The sequence below is a fragment of the Elgaria multicarinata genome, chromosome 1, assembly GCF_023053635.1.
Source record: "Elgaria multicarinata webbii isolate HBS135686 ecotype San Diego chromosome 1, rElgMul1.1.pri, whole genome shotgun sequence".
Taxonomy (NCBI): domain Eukaryota; kingdom Metazoa; phylum Chordata; class Lepidosauria; order Squamata; family Anguidae; genus Elgaria; species Elgaria multicarinata.
Genome location: NC_086171.1, coordinates 198,670,884 through 198,693,303, shown reverse-complemented (window position 1 = coordinate 198,693,303; position 22,420 = coordinate 198,670,884). Strand labels below are relative to the sequence as shown.

At 42.9% G+C, this 22,420-nt stretch overlaps 1 protein-coding gene across 2 annotated transcripts in view; it reads right to left on the bottom strand.

Moving 5' to 3' along the window:
- The window catches only part of DOK5 (docking protein 5), an 82,121-nt gene that overhangs the window by 22,734 nt on the left and 36,967 nt on the right, over positions 1-22,420 (bottom strand). For both annotated transcript variants that reach the window (XM_063146388.1, XM_063146396.1), the window contains exon 2: positions 4,199-4,306. In XM_063146388.1, the coding sequence (XP_063002458.1) occupies positions 4,199-4,306 (108 nt within the window). The remainder of the gene's footprint in view (positions 1-4,198; positions 4,307-22,420) is intronic.

The window sequence follows — 22,420 nt, the reverse complement described above, 5'->3', positions numbered from 1 at the left end:
GGCATTCAAGAAGAAGCTGGACAACCATCAGTCAGGGATGCTTTAGGGTGGATTCCTACATTGAGCAGGGGGTTGGACTCGATGGCCTTGTAGGTCCCTTCCAACTCTGCTATTCTATGATTCTATGATCATCACCTAGTTCCAGTCAACAACCTGGCCACCGAATTCTCCTTTAGCTGAAGTTTCTGAACCGTTTTCAAAGGCAGCCCAACATACAATGCATTGAAGTAATCTAAGCAATCTCAGATTGGAGATAACAGTGATGATCCCTCCAGGAGCATTCCTTTGAGGGGGTTGAAGTACCTCCCCCAGAGGAATCTATGGAGGCTCCATGAGGTGGATGGCAAACCAGCATGAGCCAGATTAGGCCTACAGAGTGAAGGTCTCCAACCCTGATTTAACTGAATCACTGTGTTAATGGTATTGTGTCTAATTATTGATAGCCTCTTTGAGGACCATTGGTCCAAAGCAGGATGATGACTTGGAACTCCTAAGCCCCATGCTATTTTCCATTGCACCTTCTTGCAAATCATTTGGCTTAACTGATTTCTAGTTCTGCTGATACCTTGGCAGAACCCAAATGATGCATGGGACATTATCCATGAGAGGATTAATGGGTTGCTAAGGATCCTGAGTTTCAGACATCTTCTTTTTCAGAGCATTGAGAACTCTAGTCTTTGGATTATGCATGGGAAGGAAGAAAAAGAAGGCCCTTTTTAGAGGAGGAGGAGGAGGAGGAGGAGGAGGAGGAGGAGGAGGAGGAGGAGGAGGAGGGAATATTGCAGAGACTCTGATCATATATTCAGGCCCTAATTCCCACATCATCCAGAGAGCAACGGATGTACCGCTCACATTTTGCATTACTATGGAGAGAGAAAGAGACGTAAGATTTGCATCAATAATTTGTCAGCTCAGTATCATTACGGATGACACACCTTCTGTGCTGAGATGAAATTAAACTGCTCTAAATATACATCCCACACAATCCCCTACAGAAGATCAAAAGAGGAAGAGGAAGGGATTTTTAGTCTCTTCTCATGACTTTTGAAAATGCCTCATATAAAATTTCATGAACATCTATTTCTAGACACGACAAGTAAGGGAACTACTCCCCAGGGTTTTATGACCAATCCTGTATAAATTATGCATCAGAGAGATGTAGATGGAAGCAAATAGATTAAGGAGATTCAGATTCAGCATTCCCATGAGATTTATTCCTTAGAAACCTCTCAAGCCAAATAAGAATGGATCAGCCACCAAAAGCTTATCTTTTCGCTCCCAGGCTTGTAGCTTGTTTGCACAGTGAAATCCCAATTTCCTAATATATTAAGCTGTTAACTGCCAGAGATTAAAAATTAAAAGGTCCATTATTGTTATCACGGTGCCAGGGGGACTTACACATGTACCTTCTCAGGCATAGTGAAATCAACATGCAGTTCCCAAGAGAATAAAAACAACAACCAAACTCAGAAGGTTGATTGGTTGCGGCTGAGCCCAGCAATATTCATGTCATTATTGAAGAAATTTCATGAGTTCCATTGATACGACATCTGATCAACTCAGGAGTACAAAAATGGGACCTCTAGTTCTTAAACTTAGTTATGTGTTTGCTTATACCTTCTCTAACACTCGGTAGTTTACAAAACTGATGTCAATGTTCATTATGATCCATCCTTCCCTGCATGCCAGCCCGTTGTGTAGAAGAGTCAGCATTCACAGGGTCAAAGTGCCAGAATGTTTAGATTAGCAAGACAGTGGTGTCAACTGCAATTGATACATTAAGAACATAAGAAGTGCCCTGCTGGATCAGACCAAGGGTCCTTCTAGTCCAGCACTCTGTTCACACATTGGCCAACGAGCCATCGGCCAGGGATGAACAAGCAGGACATGGTGCAATAGCACCCTCCCACCCATGTTCCCCAGCAACTGGTGCACACAGGCTTACTGCCTCAAATACTGGAGATAACACACAACCATCAGGGCTAGTAGCCATTGATAGACTTTGCCTTCAGGAATTTATCCAACTCACTTTTAAAACCATCCAAATGGATGACCATCACTACATCCTATGGTAGTGAGTTCCATGATTTAACTATGCACTGTGTGAAAATGAAATTCTTCTCTATGTCCAGTAAGCTTATGACTTTGTGCCAATCCACTAAGGGAGATTCTGTATGGAAGCAGAATTCCATGCTTCAATCCTTCAGACTATGATCATCTACATATGCAACAGGGCATGATAGGCATGAATCTTGTGCCTCACCAAGCCCTCTGGGTATACATGGATCTTGTGCCTCATCAAGCCCAAACACTGCACAAGTCACTATGCATGCAGTGCCAAGTTCAGATGAACTACTAACATGCAATCCCCATTAGCATTTCATGGTGTGATGTCCTATTGCACTTGCAGCCAAGGCAGGAGAGCAAGCCATCAGCGAAGCTTAGGTTCCAAGGCAAAGTCAGAAAGTAGTCCAAGTCTAAGCAGACATGATCGAAGAAGAAAACAAGGTAGTCATGCAGGGTCAATTCCAAAGGATGGTCTGAAGCCAGTCCAAGTACAGGAAGGTCCAGTTAAGAAGATATAGACAAGTAGAGTGCAGGGCTGATGCACAGACATTGTTCCAGAAACTCTCTGCTTGAAACTGGGGCTTTTAAATTTGAGCTCCCTTAGCCTTCACCCAGGGCACAGTTGCTGGTCATCAGAAGTACTCTGGAAGAGGTCCTACTCGCAATGAGAGCCTTGCTCATCTGTTGCTTTTTATTCACAAGGAGCTCTCTTTTGCAAGTGATTTTCTTTGTCTGAGGCCATAGCTAGACCTAAGGTTTATCCCTGGATCGTCCAGGGGTCAAATCTGTTCATCTAGGTGACACACAGGGGATCCAGTGCTCAGGCAGGGGCGAACCCTGGATGATCCCAGGATAAACCTTAGGTCTAGTTGTGGCCCAAGATTCTGGTGTTCCCATAGGCTTGGTAGTAACTCCATATCCACCTCTGAATCTCAAGGAGCTGGACCCATTGCCATCACCCCCAAGGGGCCAAGTTCATCTTCATCAGTCCCAGGGTCCCCTGAAGTGACCTTTTTCTTGTGGACATCCAGGTTGGGTGCTCCAGATCATCCCCTGGGAGGATTCCTCCCAGTGGGTGGTACCATCTTTATGGTTGGTTCCAACACAGTACCATCTGGCTTGGGATGACATTGAGAATGCAAATCCCTATATTCTACCTTGGGCCATGGTGTGCAGTTATGATTGCTGCTACTGTCTTACAAATTGTACACAACACTTTATCACATATTTCTGGATTGGGACTTACTGCTGGGGCTCCTTCACATCCAGTTTTGTTTCTCTGTGGGACAGGACTTATCATAGAATCATAGAATAGCAGAGTTGGAAGGGGCCTACAAGGCCATCGAGTCCAACCCCCTGCTCAATGCAGGAATCCACCCTAAAGCATCCCTAACAGATGGTTGTCCAGCTGCCTCTTGAATGCCACTAGTGTGTGAGAGCCCACAACCTCCCTAGGTAACTGATTCCATTGTCGTACTGCTCTAACAGTCAGGAAGTTTTTCCTGATGTCCAGCTGGAATCTGGCTTCCTTTAACTTGAGCCCGTTATTCCGTGTCCTGCACTCTGGGAGGATCGAGAAGAGATCCTGGCCCTCCTCTGTGTGACAACCTTTTAAGTATTTGAAGACTTACATTCTTTGTTCATTCCCCTAACCCAAATTCCAAAGGATACTGATGACCAATTTCTTTTTCTATTTATTAACTACTTTGCTGATCACTTGCGAATGCTTGTGCAATTTAAGATAGATGGGTTGCCATTAGGCATTAAGACAATTCTCAAACTTTCTGAAATTTCAAAATCTAAAGTTCCCAAACCGTTTTCGATTTTTTTTCTTAAAATTAGTTCTTTTAAAAATGCATTATATACTAATTTACTCTTAAAGACTGCAAGCCATTAAACAGATGGGCCCTAATATAGGTAACATTAGCGATGACTAAGCCCTATTGAAACCAGAGCAACAAGTAAGCTGCGACTAATTTCTAACTCCATTGCTTTCAATGACACTTAGCCACAAACATCATTAGCTGGATTGGTGCCACAGGCTAGATTAACAGTGGAAGATATTTACATGAGAGAGCATTCTCAGTAAGAAAATGTGGTAGAAGCCTACATAATATCAAACTTTCCTTACCTTGTGATAGCACCTGAAGTAGGCAGCACGCTCATCTGAAAATTTCTCGATTCTTTTGGGCCCTTTGCTTGATGCTTTCTTGAAAACCAGCCAACATCTCTGATAAATCTAGAAAAACAAAATTCCCCATGATGTGTATGCTACTAATATTTATTTTAAAATATCCCATCCAAAGATTTACATTAAATGATAAAAAAAAACCCTGCTAGTTTAAGACTAGAGTTAAGGCTATCTCATGTTGGCTCAGATTCCACAAAGCAAGAAAATTGGAAGCTAAGGCTGATGCCTTAATTGACATTCCCTGTGATGATGTTGTACAATGGCTCAAATTGTGCTTTCCATGCACCCACATGGATACCCCACATTCTCCTGAGCTAGGGTGACCATACGAAAAGGAGGACACGGCTCCTGTGTCTTTAACAGTTGCATAGAAAAGGGAATTTCAGCAGCTGTCATTTGTATATATGGACAACCTGGGGAAATTCCTTCTTCATCCCCAAAGTTAAAGCTGCAGGAGCTATCAATGCCAGAAGATACTTCCGTGTAGTTTAAACAACAAAAAAAGTATCCACTAACTCCAATTGAGATTCCATTTTTTTAACACACACTCCCATGGGAGAGGGGATAGAATATCAAGGGGAAAAATGATTGGGGGAAGGTTTAACACACACATCTCTGACATTGTGGTCCAGATCTGAATCAGAGCCATGTGTTAGGAAAAGTATCATTTATAGGTACACTCTGCATAGTTAGCAGAACATTTCATTTAGCAATGCTATGCATGTTTATTAAAAGTAAGTCCCACTGTGTTCAATGGGGCTTGCACCCAAGAAAGTCTGCATAGGATCACAGCCTAAAGGACTGTATAACTGATGATGATGATGATGATGATGATGATGATGATGATGACGACAAATCCATGTGTGGTCTTTAACCACAAGACAGTTGTAACTTCCCTTTTCATAGGTGATTGTCGTGAAAGGCTTAGGGTAGGGTGGGCAGCCTTCAGGTATGCTGAATCTACTTAGTTGTTCACTAAAAGCCTGAGGTCCACCAACCAGAGTCAAGTGCAAAATACTGGCTCAGGCAGGCAGACACATCTAAGAATTAAGGAACAGGGTGTCACTAAGCTCATATTCAGCCCAGGGAATTGCACTCAGTACCAGAGGCAAGTTCACAGGTAGGAATGTCATCTTGGTTCCCAGTGCATGGCCTGACTTGATCTGCAGTGAGTTGGATCAGTTCATGGATTTACTGGAAATTTTGTGCTTTCTTTTTTTTTAAGAGACTGCAAATTATGCAATTTACAGCCAAATTTGTGCAAATTACGTGAAGTATGGCTGAATTTGTGTAAATTGTGTAAATTCAACCATAATTTGAGCAAATTGATAGGAAATTTGTGCAAATTGCAGGACATTCCAAAAAATATGCACAAAAAAATTCCCAGAGTTCAGGGAACAGCCCGCAACTCAGCTTGTGAACATGAACCAAGTTGTACATGCCACAGAAGACCAATGAAAAAAAAGAACTGGATTTTCAAGCAACGGACATCCCTATTCACAAATCCACTTGCCCCGCAAGCATTCATTTTCAGCAATCTAATGTTCTGTGTGTGCTGGGAGATACATTTTAGCTGTGGCTATTTTTAAACAGTTGCGAGTCAGAAAAAACTACTGCAAATCACCCAGAGAACTACCAGTAAATCCTGATTGACCTTCTGCCCACTCCTGGTTTATCGGACACCCCATTTCAGGAAGCGAGACATGAACAAGACAGGAACTGTTCTGCTCTTTCATGCAAGGGGGGGAAAAGCAATGGGAAACTCCTCGCTCCACCCAGGCAGGATCTACACTACTGCTTTAAAGTGCTTTATAACAGCTTTGACAACTGTTGGTGCCCAGACACACTCCATATACAGTTGTCAAAACTGTTATAAAGTGCTTTAAAGCAGTAGTGTAGATCCAGCCCCAGACACAAATCCAGTGCCTAGGGAGTGAACTATACAACGACACTATCCTCACAGCAATTATAGCCTAAACACAAAGATGGACAGGCCACCTCATGCCCGCCCTGTGCACCACTCACCAAATCCCACCACTTACCCCTGGGGTGAGCCATGAGTACTCAGCTGCAGGGCACAGACACCCACTTCCTCAGTGAGCCACCATTTTCTGCAGAAATGGCAGGTTATTCTTGCCCATAAATGTTGCATTTGCGCAAATGGCAGCTTTAAAGGGGCGATGTATACAATATTACAGGCATTCATGCCGGTAATGTTGCATACATCATCGCTTTAAGGCCACCATTTATGCAAATAGGACATTAACAGACAAGAATGACACACACACCCCATTTCTGCGGAAAATGGCAGCTTGCCAGGGAAGTGGGTGCCTGTGCACTTGCCTAGCTCAGCACATGCCGAGTCGAGCAAGCATTGGGGGCTGCAGACTGGCATCCAAGGGGGCAAGCCAGCAATTCCTTGCCAGGCTTCATGCCCCAGCCAGATGCCTGCACCGTCCCTAAAAGGCATGCAACCTTACACTTATAAGACATGCTATTACACATTGCTCGAGGCTTTTTTCTTGCTGTATTCAATTATTCCACAACAGCACCAGCTTCAGAAGCCAGCCTGTTGGTAAACCGATCATAACAATTCTCTTTGTTAGGAGCCTGAGAGCGTTTAATATGATCTTTAGTCACACAATTGACATAGTTGTATTTATTACAGCATAGCTGCAACTCGAACAGCACCGTTCGCTATCTGGACCGGGGGGTATGCAGGGGATGGAAAGGAAGCAGTACTCTGTGTTTAGACGACCAAGACAAAATTAACTTAGCCACATGGTTTGTCACACCAAGGATGTTACACCTAGAAAACTGTACAGGAATATATGCTATCATATTTAATTATTCAAAATGAACTTCAAAATGAATCTCTTCAGCTGCAATGTGTGAAATAAAGATATGCCAGGTTGTACACTAGATGGAGACTTAGTGGCCATACACCTGAATTTACATGCATGTGCAATGAAGAATCTGTCTTCCACTAGACCAAGCAATGGGAATCTCTGGATCATGGACATGAGAAGGCCCACAAGGTTTCTCCATTCATTCTGGTAGCTTCTTTCCTCCTGCTATGGGGGTGGAAATGTTTTGTCCCCATCAACAGCTGATCAGACATAAGGGCTTTCCCCTGCTTATCCCTGAAAAAGACCTCTTTTTTCATGGGTTTGTAGGGAAAAGGGCTTATCTCTGATCAGCTACTGATTGGAGGTAAGAGCTTTTTTTCTGCTGGGTGGAACTGTTAAATGATCCAGTCTTGGTTCCCTCTGAGCCTTGACTTGCAGAGGCTTACTTTTACTTATTTGTACTGCTCACACTTATTTGTGTGAAAAGAATAAAAACCAATATTGCAATCTGATATGGACACAAGCCATAGTGAGCTTCCAGGTGGAATTTGGATAACTTCAACAAACTTGAGTTTTGCTTGTACACACATCCTTGAGTAGAAGACATTTGTGTCATAATAATACTTGCAATTCAATAATGGTTTATGAATTGTTGAAACCAGCCAGGATCATAAGCCATGGTTTAGCATTACACCTGAACTAGACCAGTAGTACATATGCACACTCAAAAAATCCATCTCCAAAATCTCCCCCAAAGGCAACAACAACAGCGACAGTGATTTAATAACGACAAGTACTGGAAAATAGGTACTCTCCCTGAAAATAGGGATGGTCAAAACATACACTGTGTAGCTTTAGAAGCTACATTTTGCTGAAACTAGTGATACCTAGGAGATGAGGGATATATTTTCCCAGAGGGACAACACTGGGCAAACAGTATGATAGCATAAGATTAAAAATGATTACAAAATAGCAATATGAACATTAACCTTTCTAAAGTCAATTTGGAAAATGCAAATGGTAGATATGCTAGTGTAAAGTAATCTGAGTCCCAGGAGATCAGTATTGCCTAAGGAGCTGCAGTTTGTTGTTGTTGAGATGCCATGCAAACCTAATGAGTATATAATTAAAGCTGGCAGTACGTCTTTCTCTCTCGTTATGTACCCTTGAGAAAAGCTTTGTTTGCTGGGCAGTTAAAAGGATATTTTGTACTTGGGAGAAGACTGGGGGGAGTGGAATTACCAGGCAAAAAGACACAATGGTGTGATGCACTGGAATTAAGGGGCTTTGACATTATGGTCAGAGAGTTTGGGTTAGCTTCACAAAGTTCAATCAGGTATCCATTCTGTAGGATTAGGCTCAAAGCAAAAGACGGTAGTGGAAAGAATTATGATAGGAAGTCAGGATCCGCACAATTCACAAGGACATAAGAAACTGCCTTGGTCAATCCAGCTCATTGTCTATACCAGCCTTCTTCAACCTGGCGCCCTCCAGATGTTCGGGACTTCAGTTCCCATCAGCCCCAGCCAACATGGCCAATGGTCAGGAAAACTGGGAGCCCAAAACATCTGGAGGGCATTAGGCGGTGAAGGCTTTTCTACATTCACTGGTAGGAGCTCTCCAGGATGAGAGTGGTCTTTTGAAGCCTTACCTGGAGATGCTGCAGATTGAACCTGGCTAGGATGTCAGAGAAATCCGCTACGGATATCAAATGAGTTTGGATCTCTATGAATCCAGCCTATTGATTCGACAGCAAACCACCTTTTTCCAAATAATATGGATTCTGTGGGCTTGAAGACCATTTTTCTTTTCTTTTTTTACCTTTCCAGAATTTTACACAAATTAAGTTCTAGGAAAATACAACACACACACACACACACACACACACACACACCAAAAAAAAAAAAAAAAAAACTGGCCAAAATTGCACATTTCCCTTATAAGCAAAAGTATGAAAATGTGTATTTTGGGAGGGGGGGTTCACATTGGGGAGGGATTTGTGCATGTTGGGAAAGTGGAATTTGGGAAAAGTGGAAACAATCCAATTCCACCAATGAGCAGGTGACAGAACAAAGGCACTTGACCCTCTGCAACATGCAGCTGGAATGTGTTTTTTCCCTAAAACTGGCTGGGACCTTCTACTAGTCCCCCTCCCCCCCACTTACCTTCAGGCGAAGCTCTGGATTGAGGCGATCCTCTTCGCCTTGATCCGCCGGCCCTCCAATCCTCTTCGCCTCCGCCTTAAGGGTAGGCGAAGCCCCCCGCTCTGCTCCTACTTCTCCGGTTCGAGGAGAAGCGGAGCATATCCCTAGTTGTTGTTGTTGTTGTTGTTATTATTATTATTATTATTATTATTATTATTATTATTATTATTACATCTGGATGGCACCAGGTTCCAAAAGACTACAAGATTGCAACTGGAGCTTCAACCACACATTCTACCATTAACATTATTATTTTTCTCCTCCTCCTTCTTTTTTAACATTGAGCCTGAGGAAGAGTTACCTCTATGAGGTACCTACCTCTATGAGGTTTAGTAGGTACTAATGAATGCATTGTGACAGTGTTCCAGTCTGGGTCAATATAAAAAATTCTTAAGTCAAACCAGAATCAGATGTGAATTGGGAGTTCTGTGAATGAAACTCCAAAGACTTTCTACTTTACAAAATGCAGCTATACTGGGTGGGTGGTCTGGATCAGGACAACAGCACCAGGGAAGTGTGGTTAACCCTTTTCCTGCCAGTGACATTTTCCCACTGAAAATTTCCTCCCCAGTGCTGATATTTGGTCCCCACCCTTGATAAAACATATGGGGTGCAGGTACATTTTACCAATAGGGATTCAACTCCCATTGGTTAAAAAACCCAACACCCTACACCTGAACCACAATCCAAATTCAAATCACTCACCTCCACCATGGCTGTATTTTGTAAAGAAAATAAAAGACACCAGGGATTCTTGTCACAATAGTACTATGTCATATCTGGCTTGACTCATATAGGGTTACATCTGAGGTCAAAGGAACATGCATGGCAGTCAGAGGGAGAAACAAGAATCAGGCCCCACTAAGGATTTCACAGAAATCTGCAATGGATTCAAATAAGTTTAAATATCAATGAATGCAACCTGTTGATTATTCCACAGCAGACCAGCTCTTCCCAAGATGAACAGATTCCTCAGACTTGTAGACAGTGTTTCTCTTTTGGGGAGGATTTTTGTGAACCGCCCAAAGAGCTCCGGCTATTGGGCGGTATAGAAATGTAATAAATAAATAAATAAATAATAAATCCGCACTGCCATTAAGGTGCATTACCACTACTTCGCACTCGCACTAATACAGATTAGCGCAACTTTGAGGGTGACCATATGAAAAGGAGGGCAGGGCTCCTGTATCTTTAACAGTTGCATAGAAAAGGGAATTTCAGCCGGTGTCATTTGTATATATGGAGAAGCTGGTGAAATTCCCTCTTCATCACAACAGTTAAAGCTGCAGGTGCCCTGCCCTGTGTTAAGTCTGGTCACTCTAGTATAGCTCCTGCAGCTTTAACTGTTGTGATGATGAGGAACTTTCACCAGGTTCTCCATATATACAAATGACACCTGCTGAAATTCCCTTTTCTGTGCAACTGTTAAAGATACAGGAGCCCTATCCTCCTTTCCATATGGTCACCCTAGCTAAAGCACATTAGCACAAGTGGAATGAAATTCTCATACATGCCTAAAACAAAATCCGATTCCATCCATGAGTAGACAATGGAATGCAAGACTCCTGACCCAGATGGAACAGCTTTAACAAAATCCATACATCTTAGGCTCCACCCATATGTACTTATTGGGCATGTACATTGATGGTGCTATATAAATAAATAAATAATAATAATAATAATAATAATAATAATAATAATAATAGGTGCAAAGTTTTGTAAGCACCAAGGTAGGTCTCAGGATGCAAAGGATTTGCTAGTGGAAAGCCTCTAGCGGCGAGGGGGAGTCTGTAGAGATTCTTATAACACTTGTTTCAGGATCTACACTACTGCTTTAAAACGGTTTATAACAGTAGTGACAACTGTTGAGGCCCAGGACACACTCCCTATACAGTCTTCAAAATGTTTTCAAGGTGTTATATCCTGCTTACTGTAGATCTGGTGCAGGAGACATGTGTTATAAGAACCTCTGCAGACTTTTTTAATATAACCCCTTGAAGAAGGCCTCAAAATAAGAAAAGAGACCAAAATGCTTCTGGATTTCCACTAAATATTTAGTGGAATAGCTTTGGCTATTAGGCAGTATAGAAATTAAATAAATAAATAAATAAATAAATAAATAAATAAATAATTCTTTGCATCCTGAGACGTTTCACTCCTTTGGAGGGCATTTATAGAGAGCATACACTCCCCCAGTAGCGCACTTAAAGCTGGAACTTGGGTCTGAGGGCCAGGGCCAGCCAGAAAGTAGCAGTTCATGGGGGCAGCCGCAAACTGGTCGGCATCTGGGCTGGCAAACTCCATTATATTCCTGTACACATGCTGGGCACTATGATTTAAGTGAGTTTAAAATGTGAAACTGTGCATGCTCAGATTATTTCTGCCTTTCATTCTTTTTAGCAGGATTGGCAAACAGCTTCTTTCATTTATTGTTTTGCTCGTAACATATCAGTAATGCAGAAGCTATTTTAAAGCGCATAGTTATATGTGCTTCACAACTGAAGTAATACACATGATTAACTAAAGGGGGATGCAGGGTACCACTGGCTTGCCCATTCCCCCCATCTCCAAATGCATGCATATCTACTCCACACAAATGCCCGAAAGAGGCTGTTATGCTGACAGTCCTCTATTGTGACTATATATGTATTTACTATTTTACATCCATATTTTTGCGACAATGTTTTCTCTATGATTCACGTATTATACACCACATGAACCATGGCCAGGATCCCAAAAGCTGCTTTGGTGAGATAGCTGAGGGTTCCCCGCCCAACCTTAAACAACAATTCCTTGTTCCATATCACAAAATGCATCTGAATGTTCCTCCTTATGTTTCCAGTGTTGCTTGCCAATATGTCGTGATCTACTCATAAAGAAATGTAACCCCAACATCTTTGGAACATGCAGGACTGATCTTATGGCTCTTTGCATCCATTTTTGAAAGTCTGAAAAAGAATGGCCTTAGACTGGCCTTCTCCAACCTGGCACCCTCCAGATGTGGGAGTTGTAACCCAACACATCTGGAGATTGGGGAAGGCTGCCTTAAGCCATAGCTAGATGCACAGGGGATCCTGGGAGCAGGGAGTGATGATCCCTCCCTTGCCCCGGGATCTTGCCCTACCCTTTAAGTGTGCTTTTTCATGGTCTCGAGATGATCCCGAGACCATGGAACATCTGGGCGTGTGTCACGGTTCGTTCCAGCTCCTCATGAGTAACCACGAGGAGCCAGGAACCACGCACAGGGCACAGAGCTCCTCAGGAGCTCTGTGGCCATCGGGGGTGGGGTGGGGGCAGTGGGGAAATTATTATTTTTTTAAAAAAAAACCTCACAGTTCAGCACTCGAGTGCTCCTTCTTCATTAAAAAAAATGGCGGGCGCAACATCCTCTTTCTTCCTGGACATCGCGCGCCACGTGTAAACAGAGGGGGACAAACTCACGATCATAATATCATGAGATCCGCACCCGTACGTCTAGCTGAGGCCTTAGACATGAAAAGGCATTTATGATATCTCCTGTTATATTGTATTCCACCCACCCACCCATGCCAAAACACCCTGGGTTGAGTTCCTCGCTTTGGATGACAGGTTTAGGTACCGAAGATATACATCGCCTCAAGAGAAGAATGGTGATGTTTGATTGTAAAATAATGCCACAGGATTAAGAAACTGAACTCCGTTCCCAAAAAGTGCAGAGGTGTGCCGGCTACCACTGCGAACTCCAGGTGGCCTTCTATTCGGCAGCTAGGTAAATAAAAAGCACACTAAAGACTTGGGGAATCCAGCTGGTAGATGAACAGTTTGTGTCTTATTAAAATAACCCTAGGATTATTTGCAAAGGTTAAGCATGATTGTTTGAATCTGTAATGCTAGCAGCCAGAAGGTAAACATGCCTATTTGTCGAGTATACTAACGATACTGCTGCGAAGGGATTTGCCTTCAGTCAAAATGAAATTAATTTTTCGCCCTTTCTGTAAATCTACAAATTATGACTCGGGGGCCCATTACTCTGCATCTGAAACCTTTGTGGTATATTACTGTTTATTCTAACAATGGTGTTAATTTGTGTGGCTTTTATTTAAAGGTTAGATACCGGAGAATTATTATTCTTTGAGAATGATGATGATGATTCAGTTCCCACAAAAAGTTCCTCCACACAGCCTTTTTCAAAATAAATGGGAATTTAGAAAGAGAAAAATGATTGAATAACTTCCATTCATTTCAATGAGTTTATGTTCAAGAGGCAGCTGGACAACCATCTGTCAGGGATGCTTTAGGGTGGATTCCTGCATTGAGCGCAGAGTTGGACTTGATGGCCTTGTAGGTCCCTTATTATTATTATTATTATTATTTATTTATTTATATAGCACCATCAATGTACATGGTGCTGTACAGAGTAAAACAGTAAATAGCAAGACCCTGCCGCATAGGCTTACAATCTAATAAAATCATAGTAAAACAATAAGGAGGGGAAGAGAATGCAAACAGGTACAGGGTAGGGTAAGCAGGCACAGGGTAGGGAAAAGCTAACAGTAGAAAGTAACAGTAGAAGTCTGCACAACATCAAGTTTTAAAAGCTTTAGGAAAAAGAAAAGTTTTTAGTTGAGCTTTAAAAGCTGTGGTTGAACTTGTAGTTCTCAAATGTTCTGGAAGAGTGTTCCAGGCGTAAGGGGCAGCAGACGAAAATGGACGAACCCTTCCAACTCTACTGTTCTATGATTCTATATAGAGAATGGCTCTTCAATCTCTACTCTTCAGCTTGACCTGCCAAGTTTACTATTTATTTATTTATATATTTATTTATTGCATTTCTATACTGCCCAATAGCCGGAACTCTCTGGGTGGTTTACTCTTTTCCATTCCTCATTCTTCATCTCAATAGTCCAAGATCAACCTCCAAAGCAATGGAAAAGAGGTCAAACAACAGCATTAGAGTTCATACATAATCTAAAAGGCTACATGAACAAGACGGGGAAATTCTTGGCTCACATGCTTCCCCAAATACTACTACCTCTGGTGCATCCACAACAAGAAGATCAAGAGCATCTGCTTCCAGGTTTAAATTAACTTATGTCCAACAAGGATAAACAGTGGTTATTTTAAACCAGGAATGGGCTGAAGGTAGACCTGGACCTACTGGTAGGTCTCTGATCAATTAGCAGCAGATCTTCAAGGATTTACGACTACCAGTCATTTAACAATAGCAGTAAAAAAAAATGAGTCCCATCCTGTCCCAAACTAAACTGCTGAAATGAAGAGAGCTTGGGGAAACCAGGGATAGGTCTACACTAGTGGTTTGTATCAGTGTACTGGTAGCTGTTGAGACACATCATGCATTCTCTATACCACTTTTCTAGCATTATTTCCTGGTTTTTATTCCATATCATTCAAAATACAACAACAAATTTCACTTTATGTGCGACTAGGTATACATGTGCTAGATGGATATACTCTAGCATCACTATGTTGAGATCGTATCAATCCCAGGGGTAGATTTTTGCATGGCACTACTGTGAACTCCAACTGGTTCTGAGACTCAAAAAAAATTCCAGCCTCAGAATTGTTTAAACCTAAGTGTCTGCCTTTTGCATCAGTCTCCAGTTGGTGTATCTGGAGGTTTTAGTAAAAAAAAGGGGGGGCTGTAATCTGCCTGTAATCTGAGTTTAAAAAATCAATAACTTTGGTTTACTGAAATCTTGGCTTGATTCAATGAACCATAGCTTGTACTAGCCACAGTTCCCAGTTCAGATGTAAAGCACACATGCACATGTACACACACACACACACACAGAGAGAGAGAGAGAGAGAGAGAGAGAGAGAGAGAGAGAGATTTTCCTGGTAGAGAATTATTATTATTATTATTATTATTATTATTATTATAATTAATTAATTAATTAATTAATTAATTTATATAGCACCATCAATGTACATGCAGTTGGGGCTTTTTAATTACTGTGGCATTACACCCCACAAGTCAGTTCCTAAATGTATGTCTGAAGTTTGTAAGTCTGTGGTTTTTAGAATGTTGGCCTGAGTGGGTGGAGTTAGAATGTCTGGGGAGGGGGGGGAGGAGTGATATATAAGGTAAGGACTGGGGGGATTGTGAAGGCTCTCATTTAGTTGGCGCTCTCTGTGTGTTAGCTCTTGATGTTTAGAGTACTTGGGTCTGGAGAATTTGAGGTTCAGGGTAGAGAGTGGTGTCTTTGGAGTGTGGTGTGCACATAGTTGATGTATATTAATCAATACTGATAATAAAGAAAGGTCAAGAGTGATTGTGTGAGAGAAAGGAAAGTGTGTATGTGAATGGGTGAAAGGATTGGATGATAGGTTTCAAAAAGGTTTTTAAATGTTTTATTTTGAAACAAAGCTTGTGAACTTTTAAAATAAATTTTAATTATTTTGTTTTTAACTACCACAAAAATCCCATGTGTCTGTTTGGCATTTATCATCTGAAGTTTATACATTTAGCACCCACTCTGACAATAATTCACCTCAGCACATATAATTCACAGCACTTTAATTTATTATTGAAATCCTTTTCCATTTAACCCCTTTCTCCACATAGTTTGGAGGAAGGTGGTTTTTTTATCCCTCGCCTTAGGCGTATCAAGCGGTGGTGCTTAGCTTGAGCAGGGAGTAGCCGCGGCCAGGCCTGGTGTTCAGAGCCTGTGTCATGGCATAGGTTGGGGCTTTTTAATTACCCCTTCAGCAGACCTGCACAGACTCTGATTAGGGTGGCCATGTGTCCTCTTTTGCAGAAAACAGTCCTCTATCTGAAGGGCTGCCAGAGGACTGTCCTCTATTTTGAAGCCATCCTCTACCGGCTGTCCAGTCCAAGGCTGGATAAAGGTATTGAAGTACACTGACAACTGTTGGGGCCCATTGACACATTCCACATATCGTTTTCAAACTGCTTTCAAAGTGTTACATCCTGCTTGGTGTAGATCTGGCCTGCTTTAAATATAAAAAGCAATCAGGAAGAAGAGCCGGGCCTTGAACATGCCCACCAAGAGCACCCGGACAGTAGACTGAGCAAGAGACACAGGGCACTTGGTCACAGTCTCCCATACAATAGTGAGATGTCCTGTACTGTATAAATAACATTTCTATTTAAATAATAATAATAAATAATTTCTAAATGTGTATCTCTATATCTAAATTAGCATATGCAAATTTTAGGCAAACCACTGTCTTCTTTGGTCCTCCTTTTTGGTGCTGCATTTTCTCCTTTTTGGCAATTCATAAGTGGCCACCCTAATGCTGAATGAGACCACAGCCATGTACCTTGGCCTGCAAGATGCACTGATCTCCATTTTTGCTATTCCAGGCCATTTATGGAGCCCCTGATGATGTGCCACCATGCATGGCTGGTGTGGGTTGGGGTCAGCTTGGTAGGTCCTGAGTTGTGCAGACCTCAGTAACTGCAGAGATCACCTTTTCCTTGATGGCCCCATTTTGCCCAGAAAAATACTATCATATATAATCTACATTCATTATTTATTTTTTATTTATTTATTTAAATCATTTGTATCCCGCCCTATATCATTAAGATCTCAGGGCGGCATACAGATAAGAGCATACAGTATAAAACAATAAATATACACAGCTAAAAACAAATTAAACCATTACAACATGTCCTTCCCTAAAAATATTGAAGCTATTACCAACTGCACCTCATTTTAAACATTTATGTCAATTCAAATTGTTGCTTGTTCAACAAATTCACCGCTTCTGCATACAGACTTCAGCGACTCAATACACTGAGCAAGTAAAATAAGTTCACAAATATCTGATGGCAACATCCTTTAGAAGCATTTAGCTCTCTGAATAATAGGCCTGAATAATAAGTGTGCATTAAGTCATTGTTTCCCTGGCTATTGTCATAACTGCTCACAACAATTATTCAGATTGGCCTCCAGTATATAAAATAGGCTGTGTGAGCATTTGTGTTCAATGGAACATGCAGAAATGAAGTGGCTTGAAGAACATAGCTAAGAGAGTCTCCCCTTGACAAAGAGGATGTGGTCAAACCATTCCTGGACAAATATCGTCAGAGGAACACTACGAACACATCATTCCTGAGCCTCAATGTTTTCCGGTTTTGCCCATGAAGTGTATTGGAAGGACAAGAGAAACTTCCAACTTTGCCTGCTCTTGAACTTTCCGTTTCAAAAGGGTTCGTAGCTAAGTAGTATACTTGCTTTGCATGCAAAAGATCCCAGGTCCAGTCCTTGGCATCTCCAGGCGGGCACAGAAAAGACTCCTGTATGAAACTCTGAATAGCTTCTGCCACACAATACTGGGCTACATGGACCAATGGTCTCACTCAGTATAAGCTAGCTTCCTTTGTTTCTACTTCCTCAGAGATAAACCCCATCTGAAAACTATATTGGAGAAGCAAAGCTGCCACGTTCCTTGGCAAACTTCTCTACGGCCATAGCTAGACAGGGTTTTATCCCGGGGTGATCCCCGGGATCATTCCTGTGCATCCACATGATGCACAGGGGCTCCTGGAATCAAGGAGGGATGATCCCTCCCTTGCTCCAGGATTTCGTCCTCCCCTTTAGCCCTGGTTTTTCCACAGTCTCAGGCTGAGACCACGGAACGTGTGGCCAGGCGCTGCGCGTTGACCCGGCTCCACGCTATTCCTCACAAGGAGCCGGGAGCCGAGCACGGAATGCAGTGATCCAAGGAGCGCTGTGCCCATCGGGGGTAGGGTGGGGGGAGCAGAAAAAGTAATTTAAATTTTAAAAATTACTCACTGTTTGTGCAGGAGCGTTCGTGCACTGCTGCCCCTTTAAGTTTTTTTTTTTAAATGCGGGTGCGACGCCTCTCCTTCTGAGGTCGTCACATGTCACATATAAACAGAGGAGGGATCTCGCAATAAACTCATTACGAGATCTTCTCTCCTCCATCACGGGCTAAACAGTAGGTCTAGGGAATGCACCAAACAGGCACAGGGGACAATAAAACTAACATTATAAAACTGTAAGATCAAACTAAAGGTCTAAAAGCTTTGAGGTGGAGAAGAAAAGTTTTCAGCTGAGCTTTAAAGACCATAACTGAACTCGTGGTCCACAAATGCTCTGGAAGAGAATTCCAGGAATAGGGGGCAGTGAGAAAAAATGGATGAAGCCAAGCAAAACAAGTAGAGACCCTTGGGCAGGTAAGAAACCTAACATTCCATGAGTGAAGAGTGAATGTGAAATAAGAGAAGAAAAACAGGAAGAAGCTAGACCATGACAAACTTTGAAAGTCAACAGGAGAAGCTTATATTGGATTCTGTAGTGAACTGGAAGCCAATGAAGTGATTTCAGGAGTGGAGTAACATGATCAAAGTGACAAGCCAAGGATCTTAGCAGCAGAATGGTGAATAGAAACAAATGAACTAACATGAGAAGAAGGAAAGTCAGTCAGAAGAAGATTACAATAGACAAGACAAGAAATGACCAAAGTGTGAACAAGGCCATGGCTAGACAGGGCGATATCCCGGTGATCGTGTCAGGATCGTCCCTGTGCATCCAAATGACGCACAGGGCATCCGGTGAGCAGGGAGGGATGATCCATTCTTTGCCCCAGGATATCGCCCTACACTGTATGCCTGCTTTTTCCATGGTCTCGGGATGATCCTGAGACCATAGAACGTGTGGGCAAGCATTGCGGTTTGTCTCGGCTCCTCGCGAGTAACCGTGAGGAGATGGGAAACAGGCACAGGGCACAGAGCTCCTCAGGAGCTCTGGGTCCATCGAGGGTGGGGTGGAGGTAGCGGGTTTTTTCTTACCGGTTTTTGCTTGAGCGCTCATGTCTCCTTGAAAACAAAAACAAAATGGTGGGCGTGATGTTGCACGCTGCATGTAAACCAGGGTGACAATCTCACGAGCATAAATCACTAGATCGCCTCCCTCTGACCTCCCTCGTCTAGCTGAGGTCCAAGAGTCTTGGAGGAAGAGACAGATAAAAGCAGTTGGATCTTGGAGGTCCTCTATTTGAAAGGATGCCCTGTCCAATTCCAGTTTGAAGATAAAGAACCATAAGAATTGTTTCCCATCAACAGTGAGCCCTTCATCAGCCAACCGATGAGGCAGGTGCACCTGGTCAGAATCTTCTGCACTATGCTGAGATGTGTTGCATTTCTATCTAAGGCCATGGCTAAACCAGGCCTATATCCCGGGATTGTCCCGAGATCATCCCTGTGCATCCAAATGACACACAGGGGATCCCGGGAGCAGGCAGGGATGACCCCTCCATTTGCCTGGGATAATCCTTAGGTCTAGCTAAGGCCTAAGTTGCAACAATTATTTCTAAATGGGCATCTGTACCTATGAATTAGCATGTGCAAATTTCATGCAAATCTGTGCCTTCTTTGGTCATCTTTTTTATAATTATTTTTGGTGATGCATTTCCACATTTTTGGCAATTCATAACTGACCACCTACTGATGCTCCACTGGAGATCTAAGAGCACCTGATGCCCTTGCCACCTTTCCCACCACCACAGGTAAGTTGCTGAGCCCTTGCTGGAGGAGAGATGGGACAGCAGAGGCAAGAACTCTGCAAACACCTCTAAGCCTTTCACGAGGACTTGAATTGGGGGCTTGTACAATGCTCTGCCTTTGAACCTTTGGATGCATCCTGGCTTCCTAGGGAATAAGTCCCACTCAACATACTGGGGCATCAACTTGTTTAAGACTGGGATGCACACTATGACTAAGGGTTCCCCTAAGTGAGCGATTTATTGCACACTCATGATTGGCCACTTACGAAAGTCTGTGGGTCTTTTACACAGCATCATCAATGACCAGGATGTCTTCAGCAGCATTACCTAGAAATTCCGCCATGAAAAGAACCATTTTTAAAGTTCTAACATCCTGGGGAAAAATGTGTTCTTACGCAACTAGTTGGTGCTGTATCATTGACTTGAATGAAGGGGAAATATTCAATTCAACTCAAACCACATGGTCACCCCTCTCCGCCCACGTAACGCAGCCCATAACAATCGCACCAAAAAGGAGGAAGCTCAAAAGCCCCAGATAAGCAATGTGATTTTCCCTTAAAGTAAAGACGCCCTGACTATAGCTGGATTAGAGCCATACTCATTGTGGTGCAAAAACAAAAGTTATTTTGGGAGGGAAATTGAGAGCAATATTAATATCTGGAGGGATCGATAGAACACATTGTCACGATTTCATTTTCTTTTGCATAAGGATTACAAGAAAACAACCCCAGACAAAGACAAAGAGGTTTAATGTATCCCAAAGTGCTGATGCTTCAAAATGATGAATTTGCTGCTCTCATTAAAGCAGAGTTGAAGCAACTGCTTCACACTTCTGTATTGATCCCAACACATGGCAGCTATTACAGCGGGATGCTTTTCACAGCCAAAGAGTCAAATAATAGCAATTTGTTCTCAATGAGGAGGCACAAATATCTGAAAGAACACCAGGAGGAGATGGGGTTGGGCTGATTCTCGACACCCACCATGACACCCCCATTCAGGCACTTGGAGCTTCGGATTTCTTCAGCTCAACATCTGGTTAGACAAACTGCCAAGAATCAAGCTAACAGAATGATAGAAACTTGCATTTTAGAAGGAAGAGGCAAGCGGCAGGAACCGTGAAGTTGTCCATCAGCACTTAGCACCTGGAGAGGAAACTGGGCAGGCACACATCACCTGGGCCAGATCAACACCAAGCAGGAGATTGCCCTACGAAAGCGCTATGAAAGCAGTATATAAGAGGCAGGAGCCACACTACTGCTTTATTGAAGTGCCCTGACAACTGTTGGGGCCCATTGACACAAACCATATACCACTTTCATACCGTTTCTCATAGTGCTATATCCAGCTTGGTGTAGATCTGGCCCTGGTCTCAGCCTTCCCCACCGTGGAGAGATGTATTTTCTTTTGTTTAAACATATAGTCATTTTGATCATGTTACCCCGCTTCTAAAATCCCTCCACTGGCTTCCTATCTCTTATAGAATCCAATACAAGCTTCTTCTTCTCACTTTTAAAGCCTGCCACGATCTGGCTCCTCCCTACCTTTCGTCCCTTATTTCACTTCATCGCCCTGCTGGTGCCCTCCACTCCAATAACACCATGGCCTTAGCTAGACCTGCCTCTTAGTCCGCGACGGAGGGGTGAAGATCTCACGATGGTTTTATCGCGAGATCCCCCCTCTGTTTATACACAGCGCGTGATGACCTCAGATGGAGAGGCATCGTGTCCACCATTATTATTATTTTACAGTTAAAGGACCAGCAGTGCACAAAGGCTCATGTGCAAAAGGTAAGTTATTTTTGAAAAAATAATTACTTCCCCTGCTTCTCCCACCCCAGCCCCTGCTCCTGAAGAGCGCTGCACCCCATGAGGAGCCAGGACAAACTGTGGTGCCCAGCTCAGCCCGAGACCGCAGAAAAACCGGGCCTAAAGGGGAGGGCGAGATCCCTGGGCAAGGGAGGGATCATCCCTCCCTGATCCCGGGATCCCTTGTGTGTCATCTGAAGGCACAAGGATGATACCAGGGATCATCCCGGGATTTTGCCCCATCTAGCTATGGCCCATGTCTCTTACCTGCCCAAGAGTTTCCACTTCTCTCGCTCGTCTTCGCCCGTTCTCGCTCGCTGCCCCCTATGCCTGGAATTCTCTTCCAGTGCATTTGCGGACCGCGACGTCGATTTCAGTTTTTAAATCTCGCTTGAAAACATTTCTTTTCTCGAAAGCTTTTTAATTGTAGAGTGATCATACTAGTCTATATTTTAGTTTTAATGCCCCCTACCCTGGTTGTTTTTTCCCCTCCCTCCCCTGTCTGTTACTGTGATTTTGGACAGTAAGCCATATGGCAGATTGTCTTGTTTCGTTTTATTCTGTACAGCGCCATGAATGATGGCGCTTTCTAAATAAATATTATTAATAATAATAATATAGCTTCTACATTTGGGCCTACTCATATAAATTAGAATAAGCAAATGTTGTGCAAATTGGTCTCCTCCTTTTTGTTGATGTGTAACTTGCCAACCATTATTCTCTGCAGCAACTGTTCTCATAGACTGCATTCACATGATCACTGCAGTCCAACATGGCTTAAATGCAGAGCATGCCAGTGCATGTCGG